Source organism: Rhodnius prolixus, unplaced genomic scaffold, assembly GCF_049639745.1.
Source record: "Rhodnius prolixus isolate KJV_2025 unplaced genomic scaffold, Rpr scaffold_7, whole genome shotgun sequence".
In the NCBI taxonomy this organism is placed as follows: domain Eukaryota; kingdom Metazoa; phylum Arthropoda; class Insecta; order Hemiptera; family Reduviidae; genus Rhodnius; species Rhodnius prolixus.
In genome coordinates, this window is record NW_027411582.1 from 23,687,233 (window position 1) to 23,714,313 (window position 27,081).

The 27,081-nt window shown below is 32.6% G+C and overlaps 1 protein-coding gene and 1 pseudogene across 2 annotated transcripts in view; both read right to left on the reverse strand.

The window, feature by feature from the left end:
* Positions 1 to 27,081, reverse strand: part of LOC141447221 (hydrocephalus-inducing protein-like) — a 130,529-nt gene that overhangs the window by 17,976 nt on the left and 85,472 nt on the right. For both annotated transcript variants that reach the window (XM_074114529.1, XM_074114530.1), the window contains 16 exons: positions 25,764 to 25,884; positions 25,474 to 25,641; positions 22,762 to 23,037; positions 20,622 to 20,855; positions 20,233 to 20,320; positions 19,622 to 20,082; positions 19,215 to 19,336; positions 17,818 to 17,980; positions 16,322 to 16,598; positions 9,371 to 9,602; positions 6,196 to 6,384; positions 4,615 to 4,750; positions 4,192 to 4,357; positions 3,890 to 4,049; positions 2,417 to 2,612; positions 1,077 to 1,304 (listed from right to left, as the gene is read on the reverse strand). In XM_074114529.1, the coding sequence (XP_073970630.1) occupies positions 1,077 to 1,304; positions 2,417 to 2,612; positions 3,890 to 4,049; positions 4,192 to 4,357; positions 4,615 to 4,750; positions 6,196 to 6,384; positions 9,371 to 9,602; positions 16,322 to 16,598; positions 17,818 to 17,980; positions 19,215 to 19,336; positions 19,622 to 20,082; positions 20,233 to 20,320; positions 20,622 to 20,855; positions 22,762 to 23,037; positions 25,474 to 25,641; positions 25,764 to 25,884 (3,217 nt within the window). The remainder of the gene's footprint in view (positions 1 to 1,076; positions 1,305 to 2,416; positions 2,613 to 3,889; positions 4,050 to 4,191; positions 4,358 to 4,614; positions 4,751 to 6,195; positions 6,385 to 9,370; positions 9,603 to 16,321; positions 16,599 to 17,817; positions 17,981 to 19,214; positions 19,337 to 19,621; positions 20,083 to 20,232; positions 20,321 to 20,621; positions 20,856 to 22,761; positions 23,038 to 25,473; positions 25,642 to 25,763; positions 25,885 to 27,081) is intronic.
* Positions 9,804 to 9,932, reverse strand: LOC141447660 (U4 spliceosomal RNA; annotated as a pseudogene).

Below are 27,081 nucleotides of genomic sequence, written 5' to 3' on the forward strand. Positions count from 1 at the left end.
GAGTGACTAAGTTGTTGTCGCCGTAAAGAAAGGACCTCCGATTTGAAGTTGCACTAAGTCCAACCTCTTGGGCAATCTCCCGCACGGTCAAGCGACGATCTGCCATCACCAAATTTCTTACAGTCCCAACAACGGCTGCACTCCGAGCAGTCTGGGGCCTGCCGAACGCTGGTCACTCTCCGCTGATGTGCGGCCATTTTTGAAACGGTTGAACCTCTCCTTAATTTGTGTTTCACCCATCGCTTCATCTCCCAACACCTGCTGAATCTTACGAATTGTTTCGCTTTGAGAATCACCAAGCTTTTGACAAAATTTGATGTTCCAGTCATCTTGAGAGAATCGGTAATGCGACGAACACGTTGTGTAGCACCTCACTCAGCGACCCACAGGCAACGACTGACGCGCTGGAAGGCGATAAAAAAATTCACACATGCGCATTAAGGTGTCTTCCTTTACTGAATACAGTGGCGCCGCGCTATCGTCTTTATTTTGCGAGGGAAAAATAAAGATCGGATACTTTTTAGACCAGAGGTTCTCAACCTGTGGGTCGCGACCCCAGCGGGGGTCGAACGACCAAAACACAGGGGTCGCCTAAAGCCATCGGAAAATACTTATTTCCGATGGCTGATGCCGCGCTACCGTCTGCAGCAGCGCTATTCAGCTGGAACGCACGCCGAAATGGCATTAATGTTATTTATTGTAATTAGTAATAAATATTTCTCAACATATAATCAAATATTGTTTTTGTGATTAATCACTACGCTTTAATTATGTTTGATTTGTAGCAACGAGAATACATAATGCATATCAGGTATTTACATTCCGAATCATAACTGTAGCAAAATTATTGTTAAGAAGTAGCCACCAAAATTATTTTTTGGTTTGGGGGCACCGCAACATGAGGAACTGTATTGCGGGGTCACGGCATTAGAAAGGTTGAGAACCATTGTTTTAGACAGACCTCGTATAAGTACCATATTTCCAACCAAAAACACTCTGACCAATTGTATTCTTGAAAAGAATACTGTTTAAATGTAATTCTACACTTAAAAATATTGATTTAAAGATAACAATACTTTTAACGATACTGGAATATTCTCAAATTTTTCCTTTCCCAAAGCTGTCACTGACATGGCAAAATTTGTCTCTTCTTTTGGTTGAATAATGCCTGATTTAGAATTCCATTCAATTTCAAGTGAATGCTTTCTTAATATAGCAGGCTTCACATGCCAATCGTAATAGAAAGGTATTTTTCCAACGTTTTGAAATGTAAACAACACTTTTGTAGGAATTCTATAATTTAACTAAAATATGAATAAAAACAAATAAGTGAACTAAAATTTAATGCAGATAAATAGATAAGAGGGCGCAGTTAAATTAGATCTTAAAAAAATTACTAACATACATTTATGGATTTATAATTAAAACGAGAACAATTAAGAAACCAAAAATTCTCAGCTAAACATACAAATCTTATTTTATTAAAGCTATACCTTTGTATGTATTTCCAAATTCTTTTAAATAAAAAAGTTTATAAGCTTTTTATTAATAAAAAAATCCTGGCTAAAATTAAATTGCTCTCACAAGTACAGCTAGCATCTAAACAATATCCTAGGGAAGAAATATATGTTTAACCTAAAAATGTATTCCTGTTATGTAATACAAATGAATTGGACGATCTATTGCACTACTATCTTGTATGCATTTTGTATTCTGTGATGAGAGAATAAGCTTTTGCAGGCCTTCCGGATGCATTATTATTACTCCTAAATGTGAACACCATTGAGGAAGTAAATGAGTTGTTTTGTTTCACCGTTCAGGCTCTCAGTCTGAGGGGAAAGAAATTGGAATTGCTGCTGTAAATGATGGGCTGCTATTTGTATATTTAGTGTTTTTTGAAGAATTTTGTTTTTTTACAAATTGATTGTTAATAATTATATATCTGGAACGAATGTTTTGTATTTATTTGTGTATGTGTTTTCACTTTACACTTTAATAATTTATTGGTTATTCCAATTATTTGAAAAGTTTAATGTTAAAATAAATATTCATAAATAATTTATTTCAATGAAATCACATTAACTAAAAATGTATTGCTCAATGTATGACTTGTAGTGGGTCAAGCTACACTCTTATGCAACTTTGTATTTTGGCAGTGAAATAAATAATTTATGAAAAATAATCAGTAAAAACTCTGAGAAAAAAGTTATCACAACTTGACCTCTGTAGGTGCTACTTTGTGACAAACTAATTTAATAAATAAATATATATATATTAACAAATATATATACGAGATATATATATTTTTACTATAACCAAATAAACTTAATAAACAAAGGTTCAGGTACTAAGATTGGCATTGTTTAAAAGCAAAAAACTATTACATTTTCAAAAACTGTTTAACGAATACACCTACCTTTTCAAGATCGATGACATTTTTAAGAGTGGAACTTAAAATTTCCAAGTCGTGCATATTCTTTTGATAGCTTAATGTACATTCTGTTTCAAAACATTTTGTTATCACTCTTAAAACAAGAGGTGATCTCATTTTTTTAATCTTAAATTTCACTAAAAACACTATTTCTTTGGCAAATTTTGGATCAAATGAAATACTTGAAAAAAAAAAAAATTTATTTACATAAAAAAAACAAAAAAACTATTGAAAGAATGAATGAAACCCCACATTAAAAAAAAAAAAAATAAACATAAAAAGAATTCAAAGTTAGTAGTAAGAAAAATGGACACAATTTTAAATGATTTCTAATGTAAAGTTTCAGGCGAATATGGATTCTGGATAGAAGCTTTCTATTAGACCAGCGTTTCCCAACCTGTGGTACGCGAAAAATAATCAAAAATGGCGGACATAAAAAAATAAAGCATAAAAATATCATAGAAACGTTTTTTCCTGTAATACATAAACATTATTTTAATTAATAATATGATACAGTAAAGTTGTTAATATGTACAGTAATAAGGTTAGTCTGTCTCAAGATATACGATAAAATATAATAGCACATTTAATAGGATTCAAATTGTCTCTCATGGAGTATTTTCCAAAACACGAAAACACAAATGATAATTTAATTTCAAACCCCTTCTATAAAGAAAATTTAGGAAAAGCTACATCATTATCAATAAAAGATAAAGAAAATTTAATAGAATAATCATGTGACAGAACTTAAATGTTAACTATGTAATAATCTGTTCAAAGAGACTGGATTGTAATGAGTAAGCTCTATCCAAGCAACATTAAATTTAATTGGTACTTACAGGTAGTTGAATGCTTAAAAGAAATTAATTTAGAAGATTTGGGCACAAATTTAATAATCCTAAAGAAGAACTTTGTAAATTAATTAAAAATTTTGAAGAGAAAAATATGTTCGCAATTTTTAATTATTTAAAAAAAAATTTAAAACTAAGATTAATAATTTACAAAGTTTATAAAGTGAACATGAACTCCTTTGTAACAGACAGATTGTATCTCTATACAAATAAAGATAATAATAATAAAATAACATACTCGGAATAACAAATTTCACTAAATACAATCATTTTTACGAAGTGGTACAATTTAGCATGATGTACTACGAAGTGGTACGCGAGCCAAAAAAAGGTTGGGAAACGCTGTATTAGACTAAAATAAATATTTCATCAGAAAACTGCTTCTAAAAATCATTTTACAACCATCTTTTAGAATATAAGTGTCTGCAGAAAAAAAAAAATCGTTTAAGACTTTTAAAAGAAAACAATTTAAAAATCATTCTTGATTACGAAGAAATAAATAATATCAGTAATTAAGAACTCTGAAGAATAGAAGAAATTAAGCAGCATGTGACTAATGTTAAATGCGACTCTCCCATAGATTTATAATGAAACAAATGAATCATACTTAAATATTTGTTCACTTTGGGCTTTAATCTTGCCAGTCATTGGTTCTATGCTTAATTTTTGATCTTGTTCTTTTGAAAAAAGAGAATTATTATCAACAATAAAAGATAGTTCCTCGTCTTCTTTGTTAAATAATCTTACACTTCCATTTGATGGGATTCCTAAAAAAAAAGAAAGGCAATTTGGATATAAACAACTTCCAACAAAGATTTAAAATTATTCATGGTTCATCATTTCTTTAAAATGCAAATACAGAATTTATATGTTAACCAATAAAAATGAAAATTACTTCATTGTATTAACCTTTCATTGTTGGTCTTAGTTTGATTTCTTGTGGGGTAAAATCTAATAATGGATCCCTAGTAATTCCAACAAACAATATTGGTTGGTTGATATGAAACCTTGGTATTACCAAGTTCCACAATGATTCAAATGTTCCAGGTTCTTGAGGTAAAAATCCAAATACCATCTATAAAACAATCAAATAAATTAAAAATATGAAAATGATGATTAATATATTATTACGTACATATAAATTGTTTTATGTATCTTATCTGACGTTTGTACATAAGATATGTTAATTTTTAGTCAAATGTTTCCATATGAATCTCCTTTAAATAATTAAATTTAGCAAACTTTTAGGTATTTTTAAAAACCAAGAAATTCTATATCACTTCGGGAAAACAAAAGAAGAGTTTAAGGTGGTAGATAAATTTCATTTCTTACCGTTATACCTTTTCTACCTTCTATTTCACCATCTGGTGTAGAACAAAGAAATAAAGGAAATTCACTTTTATTTTTGTTTTCTTCAATCCAAGAAAAATTATAAGCATATGGTGTAGGATTGTAAGCAATAAAACGTCTGAAAAATAACGACTGGTTTAAGATTAAAGAGAACTTAAACATAATTACGTTTTTTACTACCCATCATTTTAATTTAGATTTCTTTGGCATAGATATACAAAATTTTCTAAATAAAGCCAGAAGTCAACTATTTCTTTGAGTTATTTATATTGTATAAATCTGAATAACCTCTAAAAGGTAAAATAAAATGCTAAAGCCTAATTATAAACCTAAATTATAGGCTGAGAACTATTTGTATTATTTATGTTATTTTATTGTTGTTTCTGTAAATTGGATATTGATCCGTTTTTTATTTAAAAATAAAATAAAATATAATAAACTTTAAGTTGTAGACGATAAGGAAAAAAAAAAATCTCGAATTTTCTTTAGTAACTGTTCAGCAAACTTATTCCTTTTTTTCAAAATAAAATCTAATATATGAAGTTGCATTTCAAAAGTTGATAAATTGAAAAAACAATTTTATCTTAAATGCAACAGACTCCTAAAATTTCCAATAATTAATAATTGATAATATATGCAGTACAACAATAAACAGACAATGCTAATGGAAGTAAATACTGTAAACGCCTAAGCTGGCAAAAGTAGATGGAAAAACATAAAGAAGAGACACTTATCGCAAAATCTGCTCATTCAATCATGAAAATTAAACAAGGAAGTAATTTTTTCAAAAAATTGTTGAACCCTACTGAAGTGGAATTGAAAAATACCAATCTTGATTATTTAAAAAAAACATTTTCTTGATGAAACTGCCTTAGTTAAAAAATAGTTCAATAATTATGAACCCACTGTTTCTTCAATTTGAATACAGACTAAGAGGAATTTACTACATAAAAGGCATATAATCTTAGAATGATTTGATTATTCATACTCGTAAGTGGTAGGTTGATCCAAAAGTTCAACTAGCTTTTTCGTAAAGTGAGTACAAGATCTAACATAAATTTTGAATGAATTATTAATAAATTACTTTTTCCTAATTAGAGAAAATATTTGAAGCAACTGTCACCATTCAGTATAGATGCATTTTTCCATTTTATCTAGAACTCAACCAGAGCATACCTATCAGAAGAAACCAAACTAAGCTCTTTTTCTACTATCAATTTAAAAATTTACAAATTACATACAATTAAAACTGTTACACTTTTGTAATAAATGAAAACATATAAATAGTAATTCTAAGGCTAACTTTTTGTAGATGATTTTATCTATCGTAGCAGTAGAGTCAGTAAGAGTAGTGCGTGAAAGAAACATAGTAGAAGTCAAATTCTCTATCCCATAGATAAATGAACCTCTGATATTATATGAAAATCCAAAACTGGTCAGAAACAATAAACACGCATGATGCAATGAATAAAATCAATGATATTATTCAGCACTGCCTGCCTTGTTTGTTTTTATTTAACTTAAAATGGGATTATATATATACATTAATAAAAATTTTCTTACTTGACAAATGATGTGCCTACTCCGACTGTTCTTAGTTCAATAACTTTAGTCTGCTTAGGATAAACTGCGTTTCCAGTAAACGGCCTTCTTCCTGAAGTGAGATAATCAGATTCTTCGTGTTCAATATGACATATCGCAGATTTTCCAGTACCTAGTACCTCAACTTTCGAAACAAGATCTGCGGAACCCCTTTAGAAAAGTTTGATGACTTTTATCAGTGTTAGTAAAAGGAAGTACAAGGTGTGGCTAATAAATAACGAGACTATTGCTGTGAAACATTTTATTTTAAATTTATATATATTTAGTTATTATCACCTTCAATATAAACCTCTACCCTATCTCTACAAAGCTCCATGCGAATTTACCATTGTACGAAACAGTGCTGGAAGTCTTTTTCTGTGAGCTCCTGCATGACGCGTGCCGCTTTTTCTTTCACAGCTTCAACGGACTGAAATCGTGATCCTTTTAATGCAGATTTGACTTTGGGGAACAGAAAAAAGTCACATGGGACCAGGTCAGTCGAATAACGCGGATGGCCTAAAACAGGGTTGTTGTACTTGGTTAGAAACGTCTTGACAGACAATGCGTTGTCTTGATGGAGAACCCCGTGACTTGTTCTTCCATAAATCGGGTCGTTTATTCCTTCTCTTTCACGAAGTTAAGCGAGCACCTCACGGTAGTAATGTTGATTAATTATAATCGATATTTTCATCCGTTTTGGACGTGGAAGGGTGACCAGGGCGGTAATCATCTCCGACGTCTTCTCAGCCATCTTGGAAACGCTTGAACATTCATCGCCATGAACTTCTTTTAATAGAAGATAATTTTCAGTAGCGGGTTTACCCAGTATCATGTGAAATTTCACGGCAATTCGTTGCTCTACTACATGTGTAGTATCATGTTTTCGGCAAAACGAAACTAACACCTCTTACACAAACGACCGGTTCCGCTCAGGCAGATTTCTCTACAAACACGTGAGACGCTGCAATCGAAAGAGAAGGCTTTACGCTGCACAGTTGTCGGTCGTTAAGATTTGGCGCATGCATAGTTTTTCTGTAGCAGCATCAGTCTCGTTATTTAATAGCCACACCACGTATTGCTAGAGCCTCTCTCTGACAAACACTATCTTATTATCCGTCTGGTGAGCGCGTTTAAGAAAAAAGAAAATATCGCTAAGTTGATTATTAATAATGTTTGGGTCAAAATTAAACTCGAACAAACGTCATTGTTATTTAATTGAGTTTTTATTTTCTAAGTTCATCAGGATTGAACATAAGATCAATTATTTAATAACCAATCAGTAGCAATAATCAATTCATGATTATTATTAAGCTCATTATTTAGGCAGTTTTTCTAAACTAATCTTTTCCATCGAAATTAATGGTTATATACATGGTGAACCAGTAAGTAATGTCCATAGGCCTACTGTGTGTATTACATCTGAAGTGGACTCCAAAGACATATTGACCAACTTCATATTTTACACTGTTCTTGAGTGACATCACTTTACATTTTTTTTCTAAAATCATTACTTTTTTGCAATAAAAATGTTATTACTCAGAAAGTTAGTTTATCAAGTTGTTTAATTCATTGAAACTCTTTTAGATGGACCAGTAGTCAATTTTTAAGTAAACTGTGTTAAAATAAGGAAGTCAAAGATTACAAATTGCACTTAAAAAAATTACTTCTGAACTCTCTGAAATATTTGAGAAAATGTTAGGAAATATTTTAAACAAGTACTTAAACAAAAATTCATATTGTTTGTATTTACTCCAAGACAAGAAAACTTTTACTAAAAAGTGCCAGGACCTAGGTCTGATAATGATCACATAAGGGCCTAATGAGTTTTCTTAAGAATTTCGATTACTTTTATTTTTAGGAGGAAGATTGAGGCTGCTTGGAGAATAACTTATGCTTCGAAATGGTATCAATTTTTAGAAAATTTGTCTGTCTTTCTAACCGTGTCATCAGAATCGAATTCGGACTAAAACTTTCTGTGTAATAACATTTTTATTCTCTCAAGAACAGTGTAAGATATGAAGTTCGCCAATACGTCTTTGAAGTCCACTTCAGATGTACTACACACAGTAGGCCTAGGGCATTAGTTACTGGTTCACCCTGTATACATATATTCTACATAATTTTTTTGTGTGCTCTGAATGGCCAAATCATCAAGTATCGCAAAATATTATGTTTTTAATATATAAATGTTTTTACTAGCTTAATAAACATATAAGAAAAATACAAAGGAGTTGAAATTTATGGGCTAGAGCAGGGGTCGGCAACCCGCGGCTCGCGAGCCGCATGCGGCTCTTTTATCCAAATTTTGTGGCTCTTCAGCCTGTTTAAAATAAATTGTATATTTCAATTTTATTGAAACATATGAAAATTTCATTTATTAAAGTAAAGATATTTTTTTAAAAAGAATTTTAAATTGAGATTTGGTTTGAAATTGAATAGAATTATATTAAAATACAGTACTTAATATATAGTACTGCCGCCATTTTTATTCAAACACAGGTTTAGTTATTATTTATTTGTTTATTTACTTTGCAATATGTGAAAATAAATATATTGAATTTGAAAATGTTTATTTACAATATAAATGGTTTTATACAAATATATTTAAAAGGAGGTTTCAGGCTCCATGCCTATATATAAAACATTTAAATGTTATTGAATATCATAAAATAATAATTTGTGAATACAAATGATCTTCAGAGGTTTTTACACTATCATCCTTGCGGCTCTTGGTAAGATTTATTAAAATTATTTAAGGAGTAATGGCTCTCTACTTAAAATAGGTTGCCGACCCCTGGGCTAGAGGATTGGACTAGATGACTAGTTTGGGGCTTTGAGGGTAACCTCAAATGACTCCAGTTATGAAGGTTAGCTAACTTTATTTCTGATCGAGTAGCCAATGCTTCCTCTAATTGAAGAGAGATATCATACAGAACTTTGGCACGATAGAGCAGTAACTTTTGTCGGCCTTTATTAACAAAAATATCTGGTGTTGATTCTCATACGTCTTAAAAATATTTGGTAACGAACCTGTATTGCTGATGATAACTAAATTTAGAAACAATGAAATGTTTTTAATACTTACACAGCTAAAAAATGAGTAAACAGAAAAAAATTAAATAAAGAAAATATAATAGAAATAATTAAGAATAACCTCAACGTGATTCTTCCCATGTACACAAAATTATTAAGTGGTTTAAAGGTTAATTTTAACTTTGTACTTTCTCCTGCTGCAACTACACAATTTGCAGGTTCAACTGAAAATATAGAATCATCTTCTGAAATCTTTTTTTGCATATATGTTTTTGTTGGAAGATCAGCATGAAGTGTTAATGGGTGTTGATCATCTGACGGTTTTAGTAGGCAGTCTCTATCAAGAAACATATCTGGAATTAAGAAAAATAAATAAACAATAAAAGGAAATATAAAACATAAAAATAATATCTACCACTTTCTTTTTTATTGTTGCAACTTTTATAATATTAGAGTAAAATATTTGGCGAAATATATTAAAATTTAACTCAGGGAAAATATGTGTCTATAGAGATTTTATTGTACAACATTGACGTTAGCAAAATTAATGACATATATTTGTATGTTTTAAAGGGATTAGAAATTAGAGCATTGAATCGTCTTAATAATTGAATTTAGTAAAAGTTTTCAACTAGCAATAATCGCACCTCAGGAGACCTTCATTGGTTACACAAGGTTAGGATCAAATTCTGACCATATCAAAAGTGATGATAATTGTAAACTGTGTTCGAATGGTAAAGATACTTTCATTCATTTCTTATTGAGAAGTAATTTGTTGGTTCCATTAAGATTGGTATATTTGAATAAATATATTTCTGATAATGATGATTCAATTATTTTAGAAAATTTGTAGACTTTAGGCAGGAATGTTTAAAAAAATCTCAGATATTTATATATATTTGGTAAAAGCATTAAAGTTTAGAGAGATTATTATCGTGAATTGTATTTAGAAATATTTTTATTAGATATTGTTATTTATATAAATTTAACAATAATTAAGTTAATAATAATAATGGATAATACTAGCGAGAGAAGTGAAGTAAGAAAGGATGGTTCTGTTTATGTTCAGAAGTTTATTTGTTTCAGAGTTCATTTTGTTTGTATTCTGGTTTGAATATTTTGTTTCTTATTATTTTTTTTTTCTCTGAGGTTTTTATGTACTGCTATTTAAGTATTGTGTATTTTTGGTTTAAAAATTTTATATACATACATATGTATGTAACCGTACGAGGCTCTTAGCAATGAAATTTTTTATATTTCTATAAGCTACCAAATAAATAATAATAATTTTTTTTTTTTTTTTATTTTATTTTATTTGTCAAAGGGCATTCACCCCATACAAAGGAGTTGGATATATTACAATGTACAACACTAAAAATAAAGAAGTTTCTGTAAAATACACAAAATAAATTTACAATATTAATAACAAAGAATTTGAAAATAATTGAAGAGTTAGTTCGAAAGAAAAATATATTTACAAAAATTACAGAAGTATTTTAGATTGGTTACATAAGTGTAAAAAGAAAAAAATACCTTTACGAGAAACACTATTCTCAAACAATTCTGCTGTTTCCAGACAAATAATGAGAAATACGTTCGAGAAATTAGATGAACAAGATCAAGCCATATTTATCAAAGAAGTCCATCTATTTCTTTTATCGAGGGCGTTAACCGCAAACAGATATAATTTGCGTAATTGTGCCGTATCATTTAAAATTAGAAGCTGTTTAATGTTTCCATGGTTACCAAGGCATTCACCAATATACCGCCCGCGTAAAGTTACATAGAAGGGACAAGAGACAAAGAAGTGTTCAAGATCATCCGAACTCTGCCCTATACAAGTTGGACACGGCTTATTAGGGGAAAATATAGTTCTTTGTTTATTCACATATAAAATTGGCATCTTACTGCTGGCAAGACGTATTTGCGAGAATAATCTTATATAGCTTACTTTATTCTTATCAAGGTACACCTCACTTGAAGAACCTAAGGAACTAATATCTCTAAAGTATGTGTTATATTTTGAGTTTAAAATGTTATCTATGTCTTTACTAAAGCAGTGATTACTATATTTTTCTATATTATTGAAATTTGATTTGATCAGTGAGCTGTCACACAAATATCTATCGTCCCAAGCGCCGATAGTCAAAAGATTTTGTTTTAGTTGGGCCAGCCAGTTGAAGGGAATAGATTTATTTTCAATTAGTTGCGCAAGACGGTTATAACAATGTTTCTGCAAATGATCATCAGGGAGTTCCACTAACTTTAACCAGTATTTTTTTTTTTTTTTTTTTTTTTTTTTTTTGGCGCATCAACAGCTGAGGTCATTAGCGCCCGGAGCTTTTTCCAGTGCACTACCGGCCTCCGGACAGTGTTCTCTCGTTACAGACAACACTGTCCATCACCGGACAGTGAGCTGTAAGAAGCTCCTAGGAAGAGAAAATCTAAGGGTCAGCTGCTGGATTCGAACCCGGGACCTCCGCGTGGGAGTCCAGTATGCTAACCTCATAGCTAATCCCTTCCCGGATAGCTCAGTCGGTAGAGCATTAGGCTTTTAACCAGTATTTAACTGTTCTTTTAAATACTAGTGCTTTTAGATGCAATGAGCCTGTTTCTAATCGGATATACGAACTAGAAGTACTCATTGGCAAGTGTAATAATTGTTTAAAATATTTTTGTTGGACTTTTTCGACTTGATCAGTGTAAGGGGAAGCCCAAACTTCAGAAGCGTATAATGTCACTGAAGATACTAATGAATTAAAGAGCAGTATTTTAGGAGACCAAGTATCGGATTTATAATATGAAAGCGTTCTTAATGTTCTGGTGATAGCAATATTGCTTTTAGATACAAAATAATTCGCAGCTTTAGAGAATTTTCCCGAGGAGGAAAATGGGACACCAAGATAGACAAATGTGCGAACTAAAGAAAGCGGGATATTATTATAGGTGAATTGCCTTATTTTTTTAAAGCGACCAGATTTTTGAAAAGGAACAACTACGGTTTTACTGGTATTAACTTTCAGATCGTTCTCCGAACAGTACTGATGTAACAAATCCAATTTAAACTGAACATCCATCGGCGAATACGCCGTTATTGCAAGATCATCAGCGTAAAGAAGCATTAAAAGATCTTTGTCCTTATTAATTGAAATGCCTTCAGCACCCCTACTCCGAAAGAAACTAACTATATCGCTGATGAACAGGGAAAATAAAAGAGGGCTCAGTATTTCCCCTTGTAGGACCCCTTTCGTGACTCTAATTTCATTGGATTTAGCACCGTTCACATCAATCACTAGCCTCGCGCACTTATAAATTTCTTTAATAATTCTTATTAATTTCGGGCTAACATTCAAAGCGAATAATTTCCTAAGGAGCAATTCATGTGAGATGGTGTCGAATGCTTTTTCAAAATCAACGAAGATTATGAAAAAGTGACTTTTAGTTAATCTGAGCTGAAAGTTTATAACCGAACCAAGAGTAAAAATAGCATCTATACAGCTTTTATTCTTCTTAAAACCCATTTGCTCTACGGGCAGAATATCATTTTCCTCAGTCCACCCCACCAATCATTCATGCAGTATACTGGTAAACACCTTGTCGATACAATTCAAAAGAGCAATCCCTCTATAATTGGAGGGGGTATTTGGATCGCCTTTTTTAAATAAAAGTATAAGCTTGGATATTCCCCATCCTAAAGGTATTTTTTCTTGCGACCATACTTCGTTGAACAAGTTCAAAAGATATTGCACCCATGCAGGTGGTAAAATCTTGAAAATTTCATTTGGAATTGCATCAACTCCAGGTGACCTTCCAATCTTAGAGTTTTCTATACTAAATATTAACTCATCTAAAGTAATGGGAGCTTCCAGACGGGGGCAACTTACCCCAAAAAATGAGGTTACTTCAACTGGAGTAGGACTGAGTTTAAATAAGTTGTTGTAATATAATTCCCACCCATTTAGCTCAATTGGGTTGCTATAATTTTTAAGTTTAAGTGAGTTTACCAAAAGTGAGTTGTTAACATTACGAAATTTTAGCAATAAAGTTTCTTCGTGGCTTCTTTTGGCTTTTGTCAATGACTTTTTATAAATCTTCTTTGCTGATAAATACAAATCTAAATTGGATTTTTCAAAATGTGAATTTTGGCACCGTCTATAACATTCTTTAACTAACTTTTTATTTGCCTTACATTCTTCATTATACCAAACTTTATTTGAATTAATAACATTTTTATTTAATCTAATTATTTTATTTGTACCCGCTTCAAAAAGAATAGATGTAACAGTTTTACAAAAGTTTTCATTCAAAATATCTACTGAATTACTACTTACATATAAACCTCTAGAAGACTGTAAGAGATTATGAACCCTTAATAAATCCTCCCCAGAGGTTCTCGAAATGATTATCTCCCTGTATCCTTCAGAGCGTACTACATGATTCAATTTTATAGATAATGAGCACAACAAGTGCTCAGTAATTGGGGAAATATTTATTATTTCAAAGTTTGAACAGAGTGATAACATTAAATGGTTAATCCATACCAAATCTATTGTGCTCTGGCCTTGGTCTGAAACAAATGTGTACTGGGCTGGGGAATCGCAAGGCGACCTCCCGTTGCACAGAATTAAACCCACATCTTCCATAATCTCTATCAGTTTACTGCCTTTGTTATTTAATACAAGGTCCAAAGATAATCTATTTCCTGAAAATATTGTACTTAAAAATAATTCATCCTCAAAACTATTTAACAAGGATACTCTAGAATTGAAATCTCCACCTATGATAAAATTACTACTAGGAAATTGAACACTTAAATCAGATAGCATAGTGTGGAGAGAGCTAACAGTTAAATTATAATCGGCAGTAAAACCAATATATACCAGTGAAATAATAAATTCAAGATTCAATATTTTTACCTTTAATGTTAACCAGAAATTACAGCTATTAATTTGGCATACCTCCTTAAAGATACTTTTCTTTATAAAAATCAATAAACCACCTGCCGGTCTACCTCTAGAGAATCTACGTACTGCTTTGGAAAAATAAAAAGTATAGTTATCCTTCAAAAAACTGGGCAAAACAACTGGTTCCTTCTCTAACCAGGTCTCAGAAAAACATAAACAATCAAACTCGAACAAATTACTAATTTCTGTGCGATCAAGAGAAAATAGTGAATTAAAGCCACTTACATTCCAATATCCTATTTTTAAGGTAGTTACTTTTTTTTGGATAAAAAATGCTCCAAACCGGATTTCACACCTGAAGTGTTCCTACTACCTCTTGGACTTCCCGAGATGGATGCCCTGATCTTCCTTTTCTTAGAGGCTGTAGAACTTTGTGTCTTCTGGGACGAATCAGTCTCGAGCTCATCGCCATCAGTCTCTGTACCCAGGATATCTAGTTGAGAACATGTTGTAGGAATTGAAGGACCCTGTAATCTCAGAAGATCCTCTATTGAACGAACGGACACAGGATTAGAATTCTCTGAAAGTCTCACCATTACTCTGCCATTCCTCGTCCATACTCGATAGATTTTCCCTTCTTTTATCATCAGTTTAGCTTGTTTGAATATTTTATATTTAAAAGGCGATAAGTATTCGTTGACATAAATTAGAGTTTTCTGCACTGCTGGGTCAAATAAGCTGGAGTTTAACTTATTTCTGTTACTCTTAGCAGTTATTAAAAATTTTGTTTTGATAGAGTTCTTCAAGAATATTACAAATACTGGCGAGTGCACAGAGTTTCGGTATGTACGCCCTCTGTAGATACTATCTACCATATCTTCGTTAAAATTAAACTCAATTACTTCAGAAATTACTTTAATAATTGATATTAAATCTTCGTTAGTTGAAGAGGGAACATTATCAATTTTTATTATATTTTGGACTGAAAATTGCGAGTAATCCGCAATATAACTCTGTAAGTCGGCAATTTTTTGGTGTAAGTAACTATTTTCCTTTCTTACCTCAGTTATTTGTTTCTCAGTTTTTTTAATATCTCTGTCTAATTTAGTAGAGAGATTATTAACATCTTTCTTAATAGCGACGATATCTCCAGATGAGGAGTGGTGGTCGACTTTAAGTGAAGAGAGATCTTGCTGTAATGTATTTATATCGTTATTAATTTTTTCCAATCGTGCCAGAATTACACTGAAGTGGTCACTACCCCCACTCTCAGTCTCTTGCTTGTCCCCACTAGGAGCACTCATATTTACTACCTTTCAACAGTAATTTAAAACTTTGAACTCTGTTTAATAAAGTTAAAGTGTAAAAGTGACCAATTTGAACGAAATATTCGCTATTTACTTAAAAAATAAAATGAATTTAATTGAAAAGAGATTTTCACTGTATCAAGCTAGATAAGACGATTAAGATGATATAAAATTTATAACACAAAACCAAGTTTGACATACACAAATTGTAATAAAATCAGAGAGCGTATTAAGCACGTCTGCACACTACCTAAATAATAATAATTGAATTTGACATTCTCAAAATTTGAATTGTTAAATTAACTAAAATGTTATTATTTACACTATTAAATGTAATAGAAAGATAATGTTTTTAAATTTGTTATGGAGTCTAATTATAACGAGAACTATTATTTTCTGATAAGGAAACTTTATATTTCAGTTTTATTTATATATTCTGTTTGAGAATTTAGATCTTTCTGTTTAGTTTCAATCTTTTATGTTTTTGTTTTTATGTTCTGTAATGTTTATTGTACTCACACCAACCCTTTGTATAAGATAAATCTTAAAACAAATAAATACTACTATAACATAAGAAACATAATTATTTAAAGGGTGCCTAATACTTTTTGCCAAGGTTGTACAGTTGACTTACTTAGTAAGTACTTAGGAAACCTGAAGACCGATAATTCCTGTGAACACTTAAAATAGTTAAACAATATTTAAATAATTGAAACACTTAGTAGATTAAGAGATAATAAAAATTAAGAAAGACCAGATTCTGAGATAGATTCTACACTTTAAGCATCTCATTGAGAGGCGTTTTTAAAATTTCTTATTTCAATTAAAAGTTTACAATTGAATAAACACATTATAACTCACCAGAAGTAGCTGACAATGGTTTAGGAACTGATTTTGTTGATACTAGTGGTAAGTCATAACGGAATTGATTGTGAGTAAACGTTAATCGTGAAGATTTTAGATGTCTGAATTCGTCTTCAACAATTGGATATAAATGATTTCCTAAGACAAGTCCAAATGAACATGAATTTATTACATTTGGTTTTGAATCTATAGTACAATGCGTAACTTCTGCTTTTAGGAAAATCTTTGAAGAAACATCTCCCATATTTTCAACTGTAACATACTTTTCGTCTTCCTAAAATGCCAAAAAGAAATCATATAAGAAGCTTCTATTGACCAATTCCGCAGATGGTTTCTGCGTAGAGATTATCAAGATGCCTCTTTCTTCAGTAAAATACAATAATTGTACAAAACTTAATAATGTGCCCTAATTTTTTTTTTTTTTTTTTTTAATGATTTAAGGCGTGTCAACATCTAAGGTTATTGGCGCCCGGAGCTTTTTCAGTGCACTGCCGGCCTCCGGACAGTGTTCTCTCGTTACAGACAACACTGTCCATCACCGGACAGTGAGCTGTAAGAAGCTCCTAGGAAGAGAAAATCTAAGGGTCAGCAGCTGGATTCGAACCCGGGACCTCCGCGTGGGAGTCCAGTATGCTAACCTCATAGCTAATCCCTTCCCTTTATGTGCCCTTAATAAATATTTAAAAAATTACTTCAAGTGAAATTTAGTGTAGTAAACTAATAAAAACTAATACTATGTGATAAGACATTTTGGCTTTAAAAAAAAGAAAAAAAAAAGAAGTGTTATAGAACTGAACGAGACAAAATCTCAAAACATTACCTTCACTCTTCGACGCATTCATTCTTCCTACTGTCTTTTACAATCTAATTCCTTTACCAGTAGCCAACGTAGTCAACTATAATGAGCTCTATCTCGACAGAAGACTTACTTGGAATTCTCAATTAAGAGAACAGAAATCAACAGACGCTAATGAAAACTGAAAAAAAGCTACTCTAAACTATAAAAAGCAGATCAAAACTCGCTCAAGACAACAAAAGACTTATTTATATTCTAAAGGCCGCCTGGGCCAATGGCATCGAACTGTAGGGTTTAACCAAACGCTTCAAACCACCAAAGGTAACAGTCCTTGCAGCTTAAAATTCTTTTCTCTATAGTTTCCGCTTCTTTTTTTTTAAGTAACCAATCCAAACCATTCGCAAGGACTTAAATGGTACAGAAAATAGCAATTTAACATACCATCTCATCACATCCACTGATATATCGCCTTTCTTCCAAGAAACTTTCCCATAACACTCCTAGATGTTGTCTTAAAAGGTAGAGGTCTTGCGATTTCCTCTCTCATGACGAGAGTCAATAGGATGTGAAATGTTACGAGTGTTACCACTGGGGAAACTTCTCATTCCTGATTATATAGATATTCTAATCGTTGATGCTTATAGTAACGCAATAAATGAGTTGCTTGTAACATAAAACGTTAAAAAAAAAGAATTACCTGGAAAATAAAAGTTTGAGCGAATTCCACAGCGTTGGTACCGAATCGTAAAAATGGATAATCTGAAGTAGCAGACGCATAGATCTGTATATTAGTTGCAGCACCAAGGCTTACATACTCTGGCTCTTCAGCTGTATCTACCATTTTTGGAAACTGACTTAATCTGTAGAAAAAGATTAAAGATTAAGGTGGGGCAAATAATATATTATTGCATACACATAAAAAGAAAGGATTAAGAGAGTTTAATTATATTTTAGACGTGAAGATTTATTACCACAAACATAAAACGTGTCGTAAACAATCAGCTTCTGATTACTGCATTGTTAAAATATTGTACTTATCAAGAAATAAGAAAATGCAAAACAAGTATTGAATTTAATAGAAAGTAATACTAGTGTAAAGAGAAAAAAAGTCATACACTGTTTAGAAAACCCAAATTGGTCCATAATAATAATTTTTTTTTTTTTTTAAAGGAGGTGAAATGCTTTTTACGCACGGAGTGCCGGACTCCCAACAAAATGGCCTAGCGGCTAAAACACCCCTTCATCCCTGGACCTAGCCTGGATTCACTTATGCAGCATTACATCAGGCTAGGCCCCCCCAACCTGACCCTAATTAGGGACTCCATTTTTTTATTTATTAAAACCTCTCTAGCAAAAGTTGCGACCGCTCTCCAATTCGCTCTGCTTGTGAGCACTATACTCGTACTTTGGAATCGGTCAGGAGTCCACCGGCCGACGCTCCCCTCCAAATCCCTTCTGAGACGACCCCACCTTTCACACTCAAAAAAGTTGTGATGGGCATCGTCTCTCATCCCTATACAATGGGGGCAGTCCCCTGCCGGCCTCTTGCCCATTTTCCTCTATTCCATAGAAACATAAATCAGTCCTTTGTTGTCCAGAGAGAGTTTTCATCTATCGTGTAAGAGTCTTTTAAGTAGTCTGTTCAGTTCTGTTCTTTTAAATCTAGTGTGGGGGTTCCAAGAAAGTCTTCGGTCTAAGCTAAAGCCCAAGGTAGCGGGCAACGTACACTACTGGTAGAGGTGTTAGGTTTTAGAAGATTGGAGGAAGAGTAATGCAACGAAGAGTGAAGCTTAAACTCTCTAAGTTTTGCGACTTAGTTTCATTAAGCTTTATAGCCCATCTCTTGAACCACTGTTCTAATGAGGAGAGATGAGATTGCAGATTTCTGTGAGCTAGCACAGGTTCATGATTAGTAGACAGTAAGCCGGTGTCATCTGCCTATGTGAGAAGTGTGGTGTTAGGATCAGTGCAATTGTAAACGTACTTGGTAAAGATGTACTAAAACTGCATTGGCATCCACAATGACCCAATAAACATTGGGTGTAGAGTCGAAGCTTTGGATTTAATAACTAAATGGTGTACGGATTTACTTACGGCAATTCTCCACTTCTTTGTTCTGTTAACCATACATATTCTTTTCTGCTATTATACCATTGATGTTCACAAACATTTTCTTCTTTATAGGCTATTGGCTCATACTTGGCCGTGAGAATGGCCTACAAAACAAATATGGTAATTTTTAGACTTAATGCATTGAAAACAAGATAGCATGTTAATCAACAGGAGAACAATAGTTAGCAGTTAGCAAAACAGAATCAGCATTGCTAAATAAATGCAGAGATAAATCTGATTATTAGATGGTTTTTAGGACTTATAAGCTTCTTCAGTTAGAAAAAGCAATAATGTTTTAATCCAATACTAAACAGTAAAAAGTAAACGTTCACTTATTACCATTACAATTATTTTTTTACTATTTAAAAAAATAAAAATAAATAACTTACATTTGTTATGTTAATTTGGCTTGGAGCTACTAGAAGGGCAAAACAATTTTTCTGATTTTTTGGCAATATATGTACAATGTTAGGCACAAATTGGAAATGCTTGTGCACAGGAAAAAGAACTCGATAAGTTTTATCCGTATTATTATAAACTTTAAATTGTATGAAATATAAAATTTTTGTAATGCAATCGTTGAAAGTTAATTCATAATAATAAGCAGCATCTTTCAACAATTTAGTCATTGAATGTGTCACTTGTGGGATATATGTTAATCCTTCAAAAGTGATATTTTCTGTGAAAGCAAATCCTTGAGGGGTTATATCATAAAATACATATGGATTTTCAACAACATGAAGTTTTATAAGAAAAGTAGATGTGCCTGTTGCTTTTGGTTCGAAAAATACATTAAATAATGCCTCTTCATCACATGTTAATGTAACAATGACGGTTTCTTCGTACATTTCTAAAAATTACACATATACACAAAATTAATAATTTTTGTTTTAAATGTACATTAACATATTTAGTACTTCATTGAAGGGAATGTTTAAACACCCTTTTTAAAATCAAATTTTTATTAATACATTATCTAAAAATATGGAGATGAAATTACCTTGAATATTAAAGACTTCCATTACTTCAGTTTTTTCAGCTTTCAAATAAAAATTTCTGTCAGTATTATCAATTACTTCTACTAGTACCTTTAAACATACATTTACATATATTAAAATACATTATTTGTTTCTAAAAATCTTAAATTATACTGAATTTGTTATTTTAAAAAATAATTGGAAGCAGTATTATAAATTATTGTTCTACCAAAAAAACAAAACAAAACAAAAACCAGATAAAAAAATAGGTTTCTTGAGAGGTGGTTTTAGCACCATCTTGCATTCAGACGAAAATAAAACAGAAATATTACATTCGTCTCCCTCCTATTTTATTTCTGAATTATATATAGAATCGATTTAACTTTTAATATTATATATTGTTGAAAACTACCTTCGCTTTAACTGGGCCAGTATTCTTGAACGTAAAATATAATTGACTAGTCCTGCCAAGTTCTGTTGCAGGAAATTCTAAATTTATAGCCTCACCTTGAAATAAGTCTGGCACTTTTGGATGGGTGATTACTATTAAAGGAACTTGTCCTGTACCTTTAAGTTGAATTGTACCAACAACATGCTTCATTCCTGGAGAATTTTTCAATTTTAATTTAACCTGGGCCAGTTGCGCCTAGAAAATTAAAAATTAATATAAAGTTATAGAAAAAAATTATTAATTTAATAGCTTTTACCAACAAAATTCACAATAATAATAAAAATTTCCACGCGGTGTCTAAGTGCAGTTTTTGGGATAGGCGTACGATTAAAAAAAACAAAACAAATAATAGATTTGGTCATAGAATAGGTAAAATAGATTAAATTAGGGCGGCCTCAAGGCCGACGCCACTGCGACTCCTTTGGATCTATTGCGGCTCCCCTCACTCTAGAGCTCGCCCTCCAGACCCGTCCGTTTAATCAGGCTCTTAATGTCCTGGGTAAAGCTCACAAACCTAGGTTTTTCCTCCCAGAGAAGTAACATCCTTAGCCATACGAGCCCCTCACAATGACACAACACATGCAGTGCCGTTTCCTCCTCTTTCTGACAGAACCTACAAAGGCTATCAATCTGCCAGGCCCATGCGATGCATGTGTTTTCTGAGCCTGCAGTGGCCAGGTTAATAAGCCTACAATTATCCTTATTGCCCCCACGGCCTTGACAGATTAATTCTGCAGTCAGCCTCGGCGAATAGCCCCTAATGAACTCCTTCGCCTGTCTCTACCCAGTGGTGTTGTGCCACCACTCCTGAGACCTATTCTGCACCCATAAGTTAATGGCCGCAGGCTTAACACACTTCAAAACCCCAAAACTGGGCTCCGGGCCAACGAAATGTTCCGCAGAGCCTTTTCGGGCCGCTTTGTTTCCCTTATGTCCTGAATGACCAGCCACCCACACTAAAAAGACCTTATTTTGGTCACTAATTTCCTTCAGGGCACCCAGATTGTCCCAAACCAGCCTTGAATTGATCTGGTATGAACCGATAGCTCGCAGAGCCGCCTGGCTGTCCGAGAAAATCATGAACTTAGAATTGGTTATTCCTTCGTTCTATTATATTTGACTATCCGAAAAAATTACGACCTTAGAATTGATAATTCCTCGCCCACTAATCTCGGTAGCAAGATATGGTCGTACAGGATGTAGAATCAGGACCACGTAATATCGTTCATATTGTCGTTTCAAATGGTACCAATTTTCACCGAGCAAAAATTGGATTGCCAGCAGTCGATTAATCTCTACAATAAAGAGTCTGGTAGCCGCGCTATAAGTTTCAGCAACTGACTGCAAACGTAACAAAAGTTACTAACATCACGTTAATCTACAGAAAAGTGGATAGAGCTCGTATCCTAGTAAAGCAACAGAAAGATTGTTGCTGGGATGCTGAAGGCAATAAAGAGCTGGTTAATTATTGTCGCCAGTTCAGAACAGCGGTACTTTAACATTAGTAATATTGGTAACATTGGTAGAGGTAATAGAAAAATTTCTTACTTTCGGTGCTTGAAATAAATAAGGATCTAGTAGTTCTCTCTTAGATTTTATAGATTACAAGTTTACAGTTCTGACATAGATAAAGATGGTAAAGATAAATATACCGTTCTGTGGTTCCTACGAAGTTCAGTGAAAAGTTTCGAGCAAAATTTTAGTTATTTAAAAATAATAATATTAATAATAAGCATAATTAAGAATAGAATAAAAAATAATAAGAGAAACTTTTAGGGCAAAAAGATTTGTCCCTCTTCAATCTTGTTCAAATTATTAGTGCTTATTCCAAGTCGAAAATAGGTCCACAGTACTAAGCCGATCTCTAAATGGGCCTAAGGGATACGAACGATATTTTAAGAACTCAAAAATGGCTTTCACGAGACAGCTATTGCTTTCCTTATCAACAGCTAATGCAGTGGACTAGCATAGAAGCATCTACAACTGCAGCTTCGAAACGATGGTACATTTCAGAGTACTGACGCTAAAGATCTTTGGTACTGAAACGTCTTAAATTAAATATAACAATAATAATAAAAAAAAATCATTTCATATAACATACTTGCAAAGAATTCGGAGCAAATTGAATGATAAAAGCTTCTGTAGAATACGGTTGGATGTACATTTCAGCAGGTGATAATAAGGTAAAAACATTTTCTTCCAAAATTTTCGTATTTTCGTCAACTTTTTGTTTGATTTTTTCTATATTTAGTTGTACTACTGCGGTTACTAGACCTTTATTTTCAATTAATAATTCTACACTATGCTTATCTCCCACAACAGTGTTATAAAATTCTAGTACATCTTCTGAGGTTGAATAAGCACACCATGGGAGGCCCTTAAAATTAATAAAATATATTTTTATGCAATATAATCGCAATCATTTATATACAGGGTGTTTCAGGGTTAGGTGTTCTAACTGAAAATATGAATTTAGGACCTCAAAACAAGAAAAAATGTATGCCCGTTAACGCTTTGTTTATGAGATATTCACGTCTAAAGATTTCCATTTTATGAATTATTATTAGGTAGGTTATAATAAAAAAAATTAATACTGCCGCAATGTGCTGGACAACCATCTAATTGAAACCATGAGTTCCTTCTGAGTTGAGGCGGAACAACTTCAATCAAAATGTAATAATCATCACTAAGAAACTGCAGAAATGTGCCTGGATTAAGCCTAGGTGATAAGAAATGCGGACCAATTAAAATATTGTCTAATATCACTGAAACTCACGCTGAAAAGGCTGCTCACGACGTGCATGAGGATTTTTCCAGCATCCAAAGATGATAAGTGTTTTGGTTGAACATTTCTTGTGAGTGTAGTTTCATCCGTCCAGAGAATATGACGCGATTAAGATCAACTTAATTTAAATACCAATCGTGAAAATTTCTTTGACAAAATTCTTGAGGTAATAAATGTCGTACCTGTTGATAATGCTATGGGTGACGTCCATCTGCAAAGAGAGTTTTCCTTACTCTCCTTAGAGAGTTGGCGTAATATGTAATTCAGCTGCAGCTCTTCGTACACTCGCGGACGGATTATCATCAAAATATTGTAATATTGTTGCACTTCAATATTGGTAAGTGCAGTTAGAGACACGAGGTGATTTTAGCAGATATACAATCAATTTATCATTCGTGCTAAAATCTTTAGACGTGAATATCTCATAAACAAAGCGTTTACGGGCATACCTTCAAAGGAAAATTTTGTCTTGTTTTGAGGTCCTTCCTAAATTCATATTTTCATATTTTCAGATAGGACACTTAATCCTGAAACACCCTGTATAAATGAAAAAAAAAATCTTTTAAATATAACAAAACCGTCGTTACTTAATCAAGCGGCACTTAGGTAGGTGGAAGATTCTGCACTAGATGCTACATTTTAATTACCTTCAGTCGGAACAATCAATCAACTGGTATAACGGTGAGACGAGCTGCTAAGTAAAAAACCTGAATGGTTCCATTTACCATGCAATCGACGAGAAAATCAGTACAGTATCACGTTTCGTCAGAACACCTTTCCTAGAGGGGTGCCTGGATCCCTCTTTTGGTTTAAATCTATGTAATGGGATCAATTCTTTGTTTTTGCAACAAATAATTTTGAATAGATACGAGTATTATTATTAGATTTACCCTTTTTTAAACGGAAAGAATCGAAACTTAACCACTAAAAGTGGTTCAAATCGTATAACCACTTAATGGTTGTTAAAAGTTCCTGGATCATTTATACATAAACTATAATGACAAGATATGGGTAGTTAACAGTGATACCTAAAAAATTAAAACAACTTTCCTCAGTAAAGACAAATAATAATAGTGAATGGTGATTTCACGATTCCATCATATAACAGCCAGCATCGTCTATGTATTCAGCCAGCATCGTCTATGTATTCAGCCAGCATCGTCTAGGTGCTTATCACTAGAATATCACTCACTCTCCATTCTTACTTATAAATACATTCGCTTCACTCATTCATCCCTCTACTGTATACAACTATTTGCATAAACCTTACAACTAATGGATGGATCAGTACTCTATATTCCTGCCATCCTTATAGCTTAAACGAAATTAAAATCACGTAATCCTTCTCTAATCATTTTCTTGCATTCATTCTAATCGGCTATAACTTTTAAATACATTCATATTTCTTTGCTAGCTCTGCTAAAGATTTAAGCACATAGATGTTGGTGGTATTAAAAATGAAATAATGTTTTTCTAAAGACGAAGTTTTAAGAATTTCCTCTCAACATATCTGGTACCGTACTCTAGCAACCAAGTTAGTTTTGTTTTGTTCCATTATTATGCACTAATATTACCTGGCCCTAGAATTGTTACTAAACAGAAGAGGTCTAAGAAACGATAGCCTCTCCTACTGAAATTTGTTTTAGACTTTTGGACCTAAGACCACTCATTAGGGTCCTCTAAAAGAACTAATTTCTTTTCGAAAGCTGAAAGGAAATCAATCGTATGACGATGGGGAATCAATCAAAGGTATCTAAGCTTCTTTACTTTAACAGATAATGGAAATTTGATTTAAAATACACAACAACTTAGAAGGTATTTGCTTTGTTATCAATACAGTTGTACAATAAAGTCATATGTATTCAACTTTCGTGTAAGGTTACTAGTAAACAAATACATTTTTAAAGAGTGAAATAATGAAGAAAATAGGTTATCACAGAATAAACCAGCTGCATTCATGACCAAAACACAGCATACAGCCCCCAAGAAAGTTCCAAAACTGGATTAATGATAAACATTTCTACTTACATGTTTAGCACAACCGAAAAAATTTAAATGATCTATGATATCTATTCGTGAAAACATTGAGTGAATATCATCGAAATCGACTAGTGGGTAACTTGCAATTCCTCTGAGAGTTACTGGAACGCCATGGCGTAAATGTTCAGGAGATCCTGATACTTCTATCAAAATTACCTTTAAAGTAAACAATTATCTGTTATTTGTTGTTTAATTATTCCATTAAACATTCTATATGTAAAGAAGTAAATGTAAATAATGATCTTCTAAATTGTTACATGAAATAGTAAGTGATTTACCTCAGTATGTTCACCTTCTACTTTTGGTTGATAATCAATTCTTATGGACATAAATTTTTTAGGAAGTAAGCTACCAGCTGTTCTTTGAATAATAAACGGTCCAATAGATTTGGCTAAAAACCTGTAAATAATCACATTTTCTCTGAGAAAAATTAAATTTAAAGCTTATATTTTAATTGTATAAGGTGTTTAATAAGTGAAAGAAGGGCATGGATCTCTCTTCCTATATGTGATCAAAATCATCCATCCTACTTTCCTGGTTTTTAGAAAGACTCCTTGCTCAAGGTGACTTTAGAAACTAGAACGCGCCCGCTCAATAACCTGTGAAATGGGATACAATCTGGTTCTGGAGATCCTTTTGTTTTGGAGAAAACTAGAGGCTCGCTACAGTTTCCTTCATTTACACAAGAATGCTTCCTCAGTTTCGAAAAGATACTGCACTTTAGGTCATTTCTGTATAGAGGTGGACACATTAAACCACAAGCTCCTACATCAGAAGTATGAAAACCAATTTTGAATATCACAATTTGAGAACTGAATTTACGTATACCACTTAATTTTGGGTCTTCATCAACATCCTGCCGAAAGTCAACTCATTTTATGTGTTTACTATTGATTACAGCTCATTTTTAGACAGCCTTGTTCTGGATCTAAACATCCAGCAGTACCAGTCGTATCAGCATACTATTCTGTCCTTCCTACTTACTTTTGGAAGATAAAGATTTGGGTTATTTCTCTCTAATAAACTCTGCGAATCAAACATTTTTTTCCCCTAAAATTAATTAACAGATCTCTGAATATTACCTTGATAAATGCTCTCTAAATGCCTCAAGATACTAACACGATTTATCTTACAGCCCTTGGAACTAGCGGTTAGTTTCAATATTTGGGTACAAGATAATGTTCCTTGCCATAGAAAGCACATGCAATGCTATTTCTATTTAGCCTAAGACGGTTCTAAGCCGTCAGTTTTGTAGATATCCGTAGCAAAAGCAGGAATATTATTTATTTAATTTTAATAATAATAATAGTAGTAGTAATAATAATAATAATAATAAGGGAAGGTATTAGCTATGAGGTTAGCATACTGGACTCCCACGCGGAGGTCCCGGGTTCGAATCCAGCTGCTGACCCTTAGATTTTCTCTTCCTAGGAGCTTCTTACAGCTCACTGTCCGGTGATGGATAGTGTTGTCTGTAACGAGAGAACATGTCCGGAGGCCGGCAGAGCTCCGAAAAAAGCTCCGGCGCCAGTAACGTTAGATGTTGACGCGCCTTAAACATTAAAAAATAAATAATAATAATAACAATGGTTATAT